This window comes from Barbus barbus, assembly GCF_936440315.1.
Source record: "Barbus barbus genome assembly, chromosome: 38".
Lineage (NCBI taxonomy): Eukaryota > Metazoa > Chordata > Actinopteri > Cypriniformes > Cyprinidae > Barbus > Barbus barbus.
The window spans coordinates 13,484,373-13,497,259 of record NC_136716.1 but is presented as its reverse complement, the minus strand read 5'-3'; the positions used below and the strand labels follow the sequence as shown (position 1 = coordinate 13,497,259).

Sequence of the window (12,887 nt, the reverse complement as noted above, 5' to 3'; positions counted from 1 at the left end):
ACTCAAATTGGCTGAAAATATTACTTTGATTTTTTTAAATATTATTATTATTATTTATCAGTATTATTATTATTATCAACGTCTTATTTTTTTGTTGAGTACAATTCAGTACAGGTGTCCCAGCCATCTCCGTGCAACGAAGGAATTTCTGGTGCAGTTTTGAGTCCTTTACACATTTTATAAGCTCTTCTTGAATTATCAGCTGGTAAAAATGTTTGATAAGTTTGCACAATATGTACCATGAAAGAGTTCTGATCAGATTTTGACCATGTATTATTTAGTATCATTAGGCACAGTGTTAAAAATGGCAGTGTGAACAAAATGTGTAATTTACGTATTTGGTCCAGATCAAAAGAACCGAACTACAACACACTTAAAAACTTGAGTTCTGTGGAGAAAAAAAAAAGAAAAGAATCATTGCAGGCCCGGTTCTACGGAGGTGTTAAGCAGATTTTGCAAATGCTCCAATGCATCTTTGTGTTTGCGGTCAGGAAAGCTTTAACGGTTTTTATTTCCAACACAGTGTTGAGCAATGTAGCCAATCACAGACATAGCTGTTGATTTCTTTAAAGGGTTCATCGGAAAATTCACTACATGTTTTTTTAATATAAATGTATGTTGGCAGTGTGTGTACACATCTACCCTATAATGATAAAAATCCACCCAGTGGTTTTTATATAATCCCTAAAAATAATATCCCCTTTTTCAAATCAGGATGTTCTCCGCTTCTTGTCTGTGTGACGTCACACAGGTGAAGGCAACACCCATGATTGTTGATAGACAGTAGCGTTTTACCTTAGACCTGCCCTGAGTGAGCTGTGAACAGTCCTACAGCCATTGTTTCGACTGCAGTGTTATGCCGAAATCTGCACCCCTGCCAAATTATGCATCCCCTTGTTGAAATTGCTACCTGATTGCCTAATCGCAACCCTACCTCTAATCCTAACCTCCTCCCCCACACCTACTCCTAAACCTACCAAAACTAGGGGATGTATAATCTGGCAGGGTGCAGAATTCGGCACGACACCGGAGTAGGGACGTAGACAAGAATGGCTCCTAAGCGATTGAGGTGTTTTGTTGTTCGATGTAATAATGAACATAGCAGTTTCAAACTGTCTAAAATGAATTACACATGTCATGCAGACATTCATATGAAGAGTTTATCAGCAAATTAGTCATTCAGAGAACAAATTTTATTTTTGAACATGAGAAATTTACCGAGGTCCGGACCTCAGTGACCTCATAGTTCAACTACTCCTGACATCTGAGCCGCTGAAGACTCAGAGGATTATGTTTGTTTGTGAAGGGAATGTGTCCCCGATCTTCCTAAATGCATCTGTGTTCGCGCGAATCACTTACAACAGAAGTGAGTATAAGGGTTTTTTCATGAATCTTTGCAATCGCCTTTCCTAATAATGTGCTAGTTAGCCAGTTTCACGGCTAAAGTAACAGTCTCTCAGAGCAAGGCTCGTCACCTCACAGAAGAGAGGGGCGGGGTCAGCAGAGCTCATTAGCGTTTAAAGCAACATGCAACAAAAGGGGTTGATATCTGCAGAGATGATTTTGACAAGGTAAAAAGGGTGTTTTACACCACCATTGAGAAATTTTAACCAAAGTATGTTATAGACTTTTCATTAAGACCCTAAAGAATCATATCAACTTGTGGAAAATGGGCATCTGATGACCCCTTTAACGTAATGGCCAATCAGATGCGTTTACAGTAAGTTAGTCAGAATCCACTGGTGTAGACACCAAGGTGTAGACATGATGTAAATAATAGATTCTTGTGCGAGGTAGTAGAGAGATTAATTGTTTATACCATAAATTTGTGACATTTTGAATAAACTGAAATGAGCTTTTAGTGATTGCTTGCTTTTTTGCCTAGCAGTATATAATCAGAATTTGAATAAAATTTAGTTTTTCATGCTGCTATGATGACCAACAGCCACACACATGCTGTAAATTTTCGGGAGTGACATCCGCATAAATGTAGGATTCACTCTACAAATTGCAATGACTGACATAGGCTAGTGATTACAATAACAATGGACGGGGAAAACGTATTGACGTGCGGTTAAGGCTAGAGCATCCTCAGTGATTTGATACCTTCACATTGTCAGTGTTCAACAGGTGCGACTCTCAAACTGACCTGTGCATACAGGAGCCGATTGAGTAATGTCTACATGAACAGGTAAAAGAAGTCAGCTTTATTTCAGTCAATATCTGTAATGTTTACTGTGTCATGCTTTACTCTGTCATTAAGTGGAGCTACTGTAGTGGAGACAACAGAGGTCTGTCTGCAAACCTGCATGATGATGTCAGCGCTGGAATGACAGAGTAGATGCAGACATGAGGATCAGATGATTGTGATCAGGTAAATTGAACCCTTTATTTAGCTGCGTGCCAATGTCACACAGTATTTTTTATTTTTATGCTATGCTTTATTTGAATAATCTGCTGTTGAAAGTGTCGTTATCCGCATTATATATTAATATATAAATGAGGCTAAACATAGCATATATATCAGCAGAGCAAGAGTCAGTCTTATATTTAAAAGCAAAATCATGAGACTGTTTTGTTCTTCAAATATATAATCTTAGTTCAGTCATACAGATATATACATTGTGTAATAAATAATATTTATAAAAACATAACATTTTCAGATTATAAAATAAAAAGGGAATTATGAACTTTTAAAGGCTTTGTACAAAACTTTGGATATAGCGGAAGGAGAAATGGGAAAGGGAGCTGTGACTGGTGAGAGGGCTCCTCAGGGATCGGTGTGAATGTGAAACTAGCGTCGCGTAGTTAAACTTAATTAATGGGAAGCATATGGGACTGTCAGAACATGTCCTATGGAAACCTCTGCTAGTCTGTTGCAGCTTTGTGAAGCTGGTCTTTCTTCCATTTATCACACACTCGAACCCACAGCAGTCCTCCACTTGCAACAAACTCTCATGAAAATTCGCAAATTGGTGGCTACTTCATATAAATTTATAAAATCTGTGTACTTTATTATATGATCTGCTTACGCCCACTGACGGTTAGATTTAGGGATGGACTCTCATACTTTCCTTTTTCTAAAATCGTGCGTTTTCCTACATATCAAATTGTACGAATTCATACGAAAGCGCCACCTAGTTACGTTTTTTTCATGAAATTGTGTTGCCACTTCCCTCCTTTTATTTACCTTCCTATTTCTTTCCTTAACTATCCTCCTCCTGCGCACTTGTTCTCCTTCCTCTACGCAAACTTCTCGACAGGGAAGTGTTGAAACGGAGCCTTCACAGTCATATACTAGGAGCTTTATCAAAAAGAATGTTAAAAAATAATCACCGTAATCTCTAGAATTAGTATACTCATTAGTAGTTTTGTAAGTGCAAATTTTACTGGTCGGGTGCACGTGAGCCCAGTGTGTGTCGTTGCATTCTGATGTCATGCATATCACCAGCTGTCCTGCACTCATCCAAGAGAATCACCGATGGCTTTGCATATACATGTTCTGCAAAACTCCTTTTTTAAAATCGGAAGGTACCCATAATGCCTTTTCCTGTTTGCACCGCCCCTACGCTAATATATCAATTGCATCCCTCCAAACTGCTATATAAACAAATAACAGAGTTTTTATGTAGCAAACACCAATATGTTCCATGATTTGAACATATACGATTATAGGGAATGTGGTCGGAGTGTACAATATGATTAGGAAATCATAAGGAAAAACATGGGCATTGCATTGGATTCAGTAGTATAGCAGGGCTTATTTCAAGACCCAGCGTTCAGTAGTTAACCAAGAGTTTCCTGTCGTGCTTTCCCCCCTCCTCTTGTTCTTTGATGCGCGCCTAGTGTCATTGGTTGTATTTGAACATATCCTCTTTCGGCCCTTGGGCAGCAGGGCGAGATGATCAGAGAGATGGTGTTACAGATAAAGAAGAATGAATGATAACAAGGCATTTTGTTCTTTTGCAGATGTAATGCGTGCCACAAAAAAGAGTGAGAGGAATGGCAGTAGTAACCATGTTGCTCACCATGGGCATCTTTTGGGGCATGTGATCAAAAAGGGCACATTAGTTAAGGGTTCTACCACAGAAGTGCCAGCTATCTTGTTGTGTGTTCTCAGTCTCTCCCTTTCCTTCTCTCTCTTTCCATCCTTTAATGTCCACTAGTCCCTTTCTTCCTGCGCTTATTTACACGTGTGCACATCGTAGACCCTCACACACTCCTGGCAGCTGACGTAGCAGCACCAGTGGAAGATGCAGTGGCATTTCTCCTTGCGCTTTTCTGTCCGTGTGTTATGGCCACGGCCACAGCATAACAAGTCGCAGCCCTCGATGCCGTGCGACGACACGTTGCAGATGCGGTCCCGGGTGCCAAACGAGCCTGTCTCTGGGTTCGGCTCACAGAAGTTGGGCGATCCCTCATAGTACACCAAGTCTCGTTCTGTGGGATGCTTGAAGAAGGCGTATTTGGCCCGTAGTGTTTCCACCCAGCCTCTGGACTCCCGGTGTTTCTCCACCACCATCTCGGAGGCACTGTCATACTTGTCTTTCAGGTAATCCCCCAATAGCCTGAAGTCAGGCTGAGCCCACCAGCAGGTCTTTACTTCACAGCTGCCTGACAGTCCATGGCACTTACAGCGCAGGTGCATGTTTTCCAGGATGGTCTGGAAAAGAGAAAACATTGGAAATTGGTATTAGTTTGCTGTTATCTACCATGGACCATTTAAAAATGTATTAATTTTTTATAAATTTTTTTAATTATTTGAATGATTAAGTAGACTCAATTTATTCCTTTACATTTTGTTAACTGCCGTTTTGGTTAAAAGTAACTGGGACATTTGACAGATTTGTGGTGTTTCAGACCAGAGCACGTTAGCGTAGTGGAGTTAAAAGTTTGAATCGGAGCATTGTTGTGTTCTCTTCCTCAAGGATCGAAAAGGGTTTATCTTTACCTGTAACCAAATTTAGTCTGAAGCGTTGCTTGTTTAAAAAATGATTTACATTTACATCAGTCATTTAGATGACGTTTTTACCCAAAGCGACCTACAAATGAGGAAAATAGAAGCAAACAAACCCAACAAAATAGCAATATGCAAGTGCCGTGACAAGTCTTGGTTAGTCTATAATTATATTATAGCATAAAAACAGTATTACAGTTGTGCTGAATATCGTTGTAAATATCATCGCTCCGATTACCTGCTTTATAGTCAAATTCTGGCTTACAGAAATCTTTAACATATGTGATATTGCTTAAATATTGCCTGTGTTGTCACCCTCCCCTTTCTAAAGGAGATTTTGAAATCAGGATCTACATATGACTCCAACAACCTGGACTGGAACTTCTTCTGCATGCTCTCAGGCTCAGGCCACGGGTGTTGTTCAGGTGCTGAGTGTACAGACAGGCCCTTGCATTTCTCGGCTAATTCTCTTCTGAAGTCCCGCTTAAAGGAGTGCGCCACCGGCACTATATGTCTTTGTTTTGGTTTGTTTGCCTTAATTCACTCGCTATATTTAGCTGCAGAATTCCCCAGCTGCGGCGGAAGGCAGGTGTTTGCAGGTCCCTGGGGGTTTAGTTCGGGCCGCTGACATCATGTCCCGAACTCTTTGGGCCCTGGGCAGGTCCCTCAGGCTGCGTCGATAACAATGGAGCATGCGAGGGTCCTGACAGGGCCGACTGTCTCAGTGCCTGCTCCTGTGGTCCCTCGCTGATCAAAGCGGCGTTCTGTTGCAGTGTGGTCTCGCCTATTGCCCCTTAAGCACCTTTAGCGCAAAAGACTCCAATTCTGAGTCATGACAGCAGCCGTGACGGGCTAAACCCTGAACCCCAGTGTTATTCTTCCCTCCCTGCCTTCTGCAAACCACCAACGAATGTCACGGATTCAGTACAGATGCAAGTTATGAGAGGCATGAAAGGATAAGAGAGGTAATTACCCAGTAATTTCTCATGAAAATACCAGTTTTAAAGTTGAAAGTCTCTCGGAAAAGGGATGAGGAGATATCTGACAGATCTGTGGTGCATTAACACCTTTGTGAACTGTAGGGTAAGACCCACCCAGGAGCGGCACAAGTACAGCTTTGTTCATTGTTTGGTTATCATGAACCTGCTGGCTTAAAGGTGAAGTGTGTAATTTCTGTGGTGCTACTGGAATCGCAATCTGTTTCAATTGCCCGAATGGGACAAAAACAACATTTGCTCAGCCAATCGTGTGAGTTTGGGGGCGGAACTACCTGTTTGTCCGAGCAATGATAAAAGCAGCAATTATTTTGCATTTCTGTTCAGTGTGGTGCACAAAGTACACACTTCACCTCTCAGCTTTGTAACCCGAAGGTCGTGGGCTCGAGTCTCGGGTCTGGCAGGGATTGTAGGTGGGGGAGTGAATAACCCCTTTTTTTAGTATTTGTTGATTGATAAAATGTTCAAAAGAACAGAAATATTTTGTAACATTGTAAACGTTAAGTTAATGCATCCTTGCTAAATAAAAGTATTAAAAAAGATTTCCACAAACTTTTGAACGTAAGTTTTGAACATTCATTTTGAAATCAAGATCGTGAGTCTCTTACCATCCGTCCTGCCTCATTGTTATGTCTGTTCATGGCACTCCGAGCATCTGGTCGGTTCTCACGAGCGTCTGCAAACTCTCGAGACACCAAAACCCCAAACTCTGCATCTTCACTGCAGCCACCCCACTTCCATCCCTCTCCCGGCGGGCCTTTATGATGGGAGTCACAGCCGCACATTGTGGAGGTCCCCTCCGCACATGAACGGGTCACTGCAAACGCCACTCCAGCTGAGGCAATCGCGTGAACAAATGCAGACTCTCTTGTGGCTAGAGAAAAGAAAGAGAGTTTTTTTTTTGATGACATTTGGGTAAAAATTTTAAGTTATGGCTGTTCAAAATTTGTATTTGCTCTGACAGACACATGTCCTGGTCCAAAACATAAAGAGTTGCTTAGTTATGTTGCCCTTTAAAGGGATAATTCACGTTTCTTCTGTGGAACATAGAGATGATATTTTGAGAAAAATGCTATTTATTTTTTTGAGTGTGTGTTGAAGTTTTGTTTTTTTTTTTCCCAGAAGAAAGTACACACTAAGAAAAGTCAGTAAAAATAGGGCCCAATGTATTGTTAACACAAAGGAACTTTCCGTGTTGATTTTTTACAAAACACTTTTGACAAGTGTTTTGTATTTTAAGTGACACCTTGAATTGGGTTGCTTTTTAAAGTTGAAAGAAATGTCTGTCAACTTAACAGATAATGTCCTGCCAGAGATTTACCATTATGTTTTCTTTTTTTCTACTGACACTCTTTTTTTCTTACAATGTAAGTCATGCACGTTTGGAATAACATGGGGGTGAGTAAATGATGACAGAATTTCATTTTTTGAGTGAAAAACAGCATTGCGTGTATTATTATTATTATTATTATTATTATTATTATTGTAGAAGGTAGTCCCAGAATGCACTGTGATGACCTCCAAGAATGAAAAATTCTAAATTGCGGATGAGGTGGGAAAAATATTCATTATGAATAATGTCATATTTCATTTACTACCAAAAAGTATCGGTACCACTTTAGTATGGGGACCAATGCTCACTAATAACTAGTTGCTTATTAGCATGCCTATTATTAACATATTGGATGTTTATTAGTAGCCTACTTATAATTCACATATTCTGCATGACCATATTCTACATCCCTAATCCTAACCAATACCCAAACTTAACAACTACCTTACTAACTACAGCAAATTAGGGGGGAAGTCGTGGCCTAATGGTTAGAGAGTCGGACTCGTAATCGAAAGGTTGCGGGTTCGAGTCCCCGGCCGGCAGGGATTGTAGGTGGGGGGAGTGAATGTACAGCGCTCTCTCCACCCTTAATACCACGACTGAGGTGCCCTTGAGCAAGGCACCGAACCCCCAATTGCTCCCCGGGCGCTGCAGCATGGCTGCCCACTGCTCCGGGTGTGTGTTCACGGTGTGTGTGTGTGTGTGTGTGTGTGTGCATTTGTTCACTACTCACTGCTGTGTGTGTGCACTTGGATGGGTTAAACGCAGAGCACCAATTTCGAGTATGGGTCACCATACTTGACAATACGTCACGACTTAAAAAAAAAAAAAAAATTAGGAGTTTATTGAGGCAAAAGTCATAGTTAATGGTTTGATAATAGTGAGAATTGGACGTTAAAATATAGTGTGACCAAAGTTTAAATAAAAGTTATTTTTAACTAAAAATAGATTATTTTAGTGCACTATATATTTATGCTTGTTGCAGTAGAGCTCTGTTGGCAACATGCTATTTGAAAACTCTTCAAAAAGTTGAGTCTCCACTGCTCTACTCAAGGCACATGGAGTTGCTGCATATCTAGTGCTGCATCACGACAGTTAGGATGCTGACTAGTTAGGAAGTCTGTGTATTTAGACAGTGAGACGGTTCACTCTGTTTTGGAGCTGAGTCTATCCTGAGGCTCTTGTAAAAGGTTTGAAGGAGATCCCTGCCTGTTTAACTGTGGCCCTCCCAAAAGTCTCTCATCTATCTGTGCTGTGTCTTCAGGGCATGGATCGTTTTCTGTGATGAGCTCTGGAATATACTGACGAGGTGTATTGAGTGCTGCGCTGTAAACGTCTCTGACAAGCATCAGGACGATTGTTGATCATGACACTTGTGGCTAATGCAGCTCGAGGTTTCACTGACGCTGTGTCATCTCAAAGGTGTGCTGGTTTCTCTCTGGATAATGTTTCAGAAGCCCCCTGATTCTCCCACCCGTCCGAGCCCCACGGCCACGTGTGTGAAAGCCAGCAATAAGTCTGCGTGTTTGGTTTCTGAAGGCATGTGCTGAGAGATGGAGTTACGCCCCCTTTGAATGCAACAGCTTATTATGTAACCAGACACCATCGTTTCACAATCGCAGCACACTTACTGTGGCTCACCAGTTCGCTTGGTCCCCACAGGAAAAACTGCAACCCAGCCAACCCATACGACTTCATCTCCCCAAACATTTAAGTGCTTCTAATGACAGTGATTCTCAGACCAACTTTGTCAGGGATCAGTAAGGCCTATAATGGTGTAAGATTATCTAAAGGAGCGCCCACACACATGGAATATGCTGGTGTATTGTGGGTAATGTGAATTTGTGACCAAAACACAGCGCTTGTTCACAATGTTGTGTTTAAATGATGGATGTCATAGTAACATGTTATCATTCTAGTACAATCATTTTTTAATTCTGTCCAGCACTCCCTAGTAAAAAAGATAAATATACTAAAATGTATTTTAAATAAATTTATTTCATGCTAATTATAGTACAAAATCATTTATATATTAATGTGCTTAATAAATATACCCTGCAATAGTTTTTTTAACTACTAAACGGGTATACTTAAAGTCTGTAAAATTAGTTTGTGCTAAAGTGTAACTATTGCAAGTGTACTTCAGGTACACTTTAAATATCTTGAATTTAAAGACTGATATTACTCAAAGATCATACAATCCTTATCGATAGTGACACTGAAACACATTTTAGGCTAAATATGTGCATTGTGTACAAGTAGTACTCCAAAAATAGTAGCCAAAGTCTCAAGCAATATGTCAGTATTTTTTTATTTTTTTTTGAGGCTGTCCAGCATTCTTTTTATAAATGCCCTCTTGAGCAAAATCTTGGATGTATTTTGATGTTTCAGCTGTTTTTGATCATGCAGTAAAAGTCACTGGGTCCAAAATAACTTTGTGTGGACGAAAAACAGAAAAAAAGAAATATACTTTTATATTTCACAGAAGAAAGACAGACAGACAAGTTTGGAAAGACGTGAAGGTGAGGACTGAAATGATGACAGAATGTTAATTTTTTTAGTCAAGTATCCCTTTAAATGCCATAATACACTGCAACAAGCTCAGTGGGAAAAACAAAATCTATAATGGTGGATAAGGCAAGAAAAATGTATCATTCAATACAAGAATATATTAGTAAAAGTGTAATTGTTTAATTTAATGTGCCTAATTTTGTGTGCTGTGTATTTTAATATTTGTTGGTGTATTTTGTCCTTAGCTTAGCAACACGCTTGTAGCAAACTATTGAAATGAGTGTCAAGCTGTAGCACTCCAGAAGTTTCCATTTTAGTCACTTGTTATGTTCCATGACATGTCAGGATGCTTTCTTAGAAGGAAGTTGCCTATTTAGACAGTAGTGAGGCAGCTTACTGGGCTTTTGAATTCTGAACACAACTGTCAAAACCAGCAATCAAAATTTTGATTTTTTTTTTTTAGTAAATGTTTACTAGATTTGATGTCATCTACCCTGAGTTTGAATATGCCTACTTCCCTACTATATAGTAGGGAAAAAAGAGAAAAGTTCCTAGAGAATCTACCACATTCTCAAGTACAATGTGTACACTACAGTAGTTCATACTACATACACTTATACTATATACACTCTTAAAAATAAAGGTGCTTCACAATGCCAATGAAGAACCTTTTTGTCTAAATGGTTCCATAAAGAACCTATAACATCTGAAGAACCTTTCTGTATCACAAAAGGTGCTTTGAGGCGAAAGAAGGTTTTTCAGATTATAAAAATGTATGAAAGAGATTTGACTGAATGTTTTTTTGTGGAACCAAAAATGGTTCTATGGCATCGGTGGGAAGAACCTTTTAAGCACCTTTATATTTAATAGTGTAGAAAATACTTTTTTAAACACTTGCAAAGTTCATCCTTATCCTCAGTATGAGATTTCAGACTGAACTACAGTATATGCTAGTGTAGCCCTGAAAAACTAACAAAATTAGCGTTTACAGATGTCTACATTTAAAATTTACGGTCTTTCTCTTCCAGGAAAATAGTGATGACTAATTCTGAACTACACGGATTCTTGTCCAATCGGATGCCCTCTAGATTAGAATGACAATGCCTCTCCTTCCATCTAAAACTGATTAGCAAATAGCAAATTATGGTTCTGTGATGTAAATGAAGCCGTATGCTATTGAGGTCAATACATTTGAATGTGTCCCACCAAAACCTCCGGTTTTAACAGGAAACGCATAAACACTGGTGCGAAAACTGTTTGACAAGCATTTTGCAGGGTCTTTAAGACATTATGAACGTTTGTTGCCGTCTAGCTGTTTCTCATGAATTTGCAGACTCATCTCGCCCCTGGTATTCTTGTTTTATTCTTGCAGGAAGTTCATGTCCGCACTCATAGACAAACAGTCCTTTTTAATAAAGGTTGTGTTTGGGCGCGCACCTCTCTGGGTTTGCGGCCAGAAGGAGGCCCAGTTGGTTCTGGCAGGCCCAGCTGGGTTCACCACAACAGAGAACTGTGAGCTCTGGGCCCCAGGAGCCCTGGCCAAGGGCCAAGAAGAGTGCAGCTCCCGCTACCTGCTGGGTCCATGAATCCGCCTTTGTCTCTGTGTTGTCACACTGTATTACCCACACAAAAGGGCCCAGCACCCCGCACCCCATAGCCCAGTTCAGCGCTGCCCAGAGCAGGGGCTGGCATTTCCAAAAGGAGCAACCCCCCCACCTCCTGTGACACATACACAAAACACACATACATCTCATACCAGCCACTATGCCAAAATATTCCAAAGCCTTTTTTAAAAAATCCAGTCAGGACGCATCGGGCCAATCCGAATGCAAGCAGAGAAACTTCTTCCTTATCTTCACCTCGTACTGTCTCCATCGTCTCCTCATCCCCCTCTTGAGTTCCCCCTGCCTTCCACCTCTCTTCCTTCGTGATGGGGAAGGAGATTCCCTTTCAGCCTGCTTTCATGACACAGTCAAAAGGGCGTGTGAATGGGGCGTCCGTGGGAGCCGGGTGGTAAGAGGCACACAGGGATGGCTCATACTGGCCTTCATGCACAGTAGGGGTCGAAGTGAACCCTCTAGCCCTTTTCTATTGCTTGTAATCACATTTGGCCTCCCTTCTCTTTTTCTTTCTCTCTGTCTCTCCCTCACTCACTGCCTGTTCCTGCCCAGGTCCTGCTTTAGCATCTTAACTTTCCAGCATGTATAGGTACGCCCCAGTTTGTGTACTATTTATACCTGAAAAAAATGAAACATGGAATGTTGGACACCTATTGCACTCAACTTTCATGGCTTTCCTTATGTAGCGGAGGGACTATAAGACTCCAATGCTGTATGACAAAATAACCTTCTAAAACTCATACACTAGATTGTAGAGTGCATTGAAAAAGTGCATTTGAGACACAGCTTATGTGAATTTTGTGAGGGAGCGACCCATTAGGGTCCTTTCTGTCTTGACTGAGAACCAATGCGACATGCGACTTTATTTAATAAGTGATTTGTTAAGTTGTCCTTGTGTGCTTCACCTTAACCATTCACATCTTATCAGAAAATGTATGGAGAACCCAACACGCGTAACAAAAATCTAATATTTATAGCAAGAGGTGCATGGAAATTGAAAATGTTACACATGGACTGTTTTCTTAAAGACATGAAATGGCTTGAGTTGAACTTGGTTCCGTTGAGTTGAATTGCTTTTGGTGACATTTTCTGTTGGAAAAGGAAGTTTGGGTGGGACATATCAAATTGGAATTGTTATTTTTTTATACAGTTGTTGTTTTTTCTTTTTAGAATTTTTTAAAAAAAGTTTATTGAATTTTTAATCAGCATAAATATTAATGTTCGCTATTGTATTTTGACTGAAGAGGCAAATCAGTTTGGCTGATGAAAATAACACTTAATTTAATAAAAGCTTTATATCTGGTACTAAACATAAAAAAAAAAATGCATAAACATTTAATAATTTAAGTATGTAAGATAAAAGATTTAGTTTAAGAGAAATACAAACAGTGAAAACTTTCCTTGTGAAAACCTTAGCTCAAATATCATGACTTTTAGGTAATATTAATATAAACTAAACTACTGAATATTTA

The 12,887-nt window shown here is 40.1% G+C and overlaps 1 protein-coding gene across 1 annotated transcript in view; it reads right to left on the bottom strand.

Annotated features, from left to right (window-relative positions):
• Positions 1–2,371: 2,371 nt before the first annotated feature.
• The window catches only part of LOC306858009 (proto-oncogene Wnt-3), a gene marked incomplete at its 5' end in the record, with an annotated part of 29,794 nt that continues 19,278 nt past the window's right edge, over positions 2,372–12,887 (bottom strand). The window contains 2 exons of the mRNA XM_079398346.1: positions 2,372–4,663; positions 6,561–6,826. Of these exons, the coding sequence (XP_079254472.1) occupies positions 4,184–4,663; positions 6,561–6,826 (746 nt within the window). The 3' untranslated portion in view covers positions 2,372–4,183. The remainder of the gene's footprint in view (positions 4,664–6,560; positions 6,827–12,887) is intronic.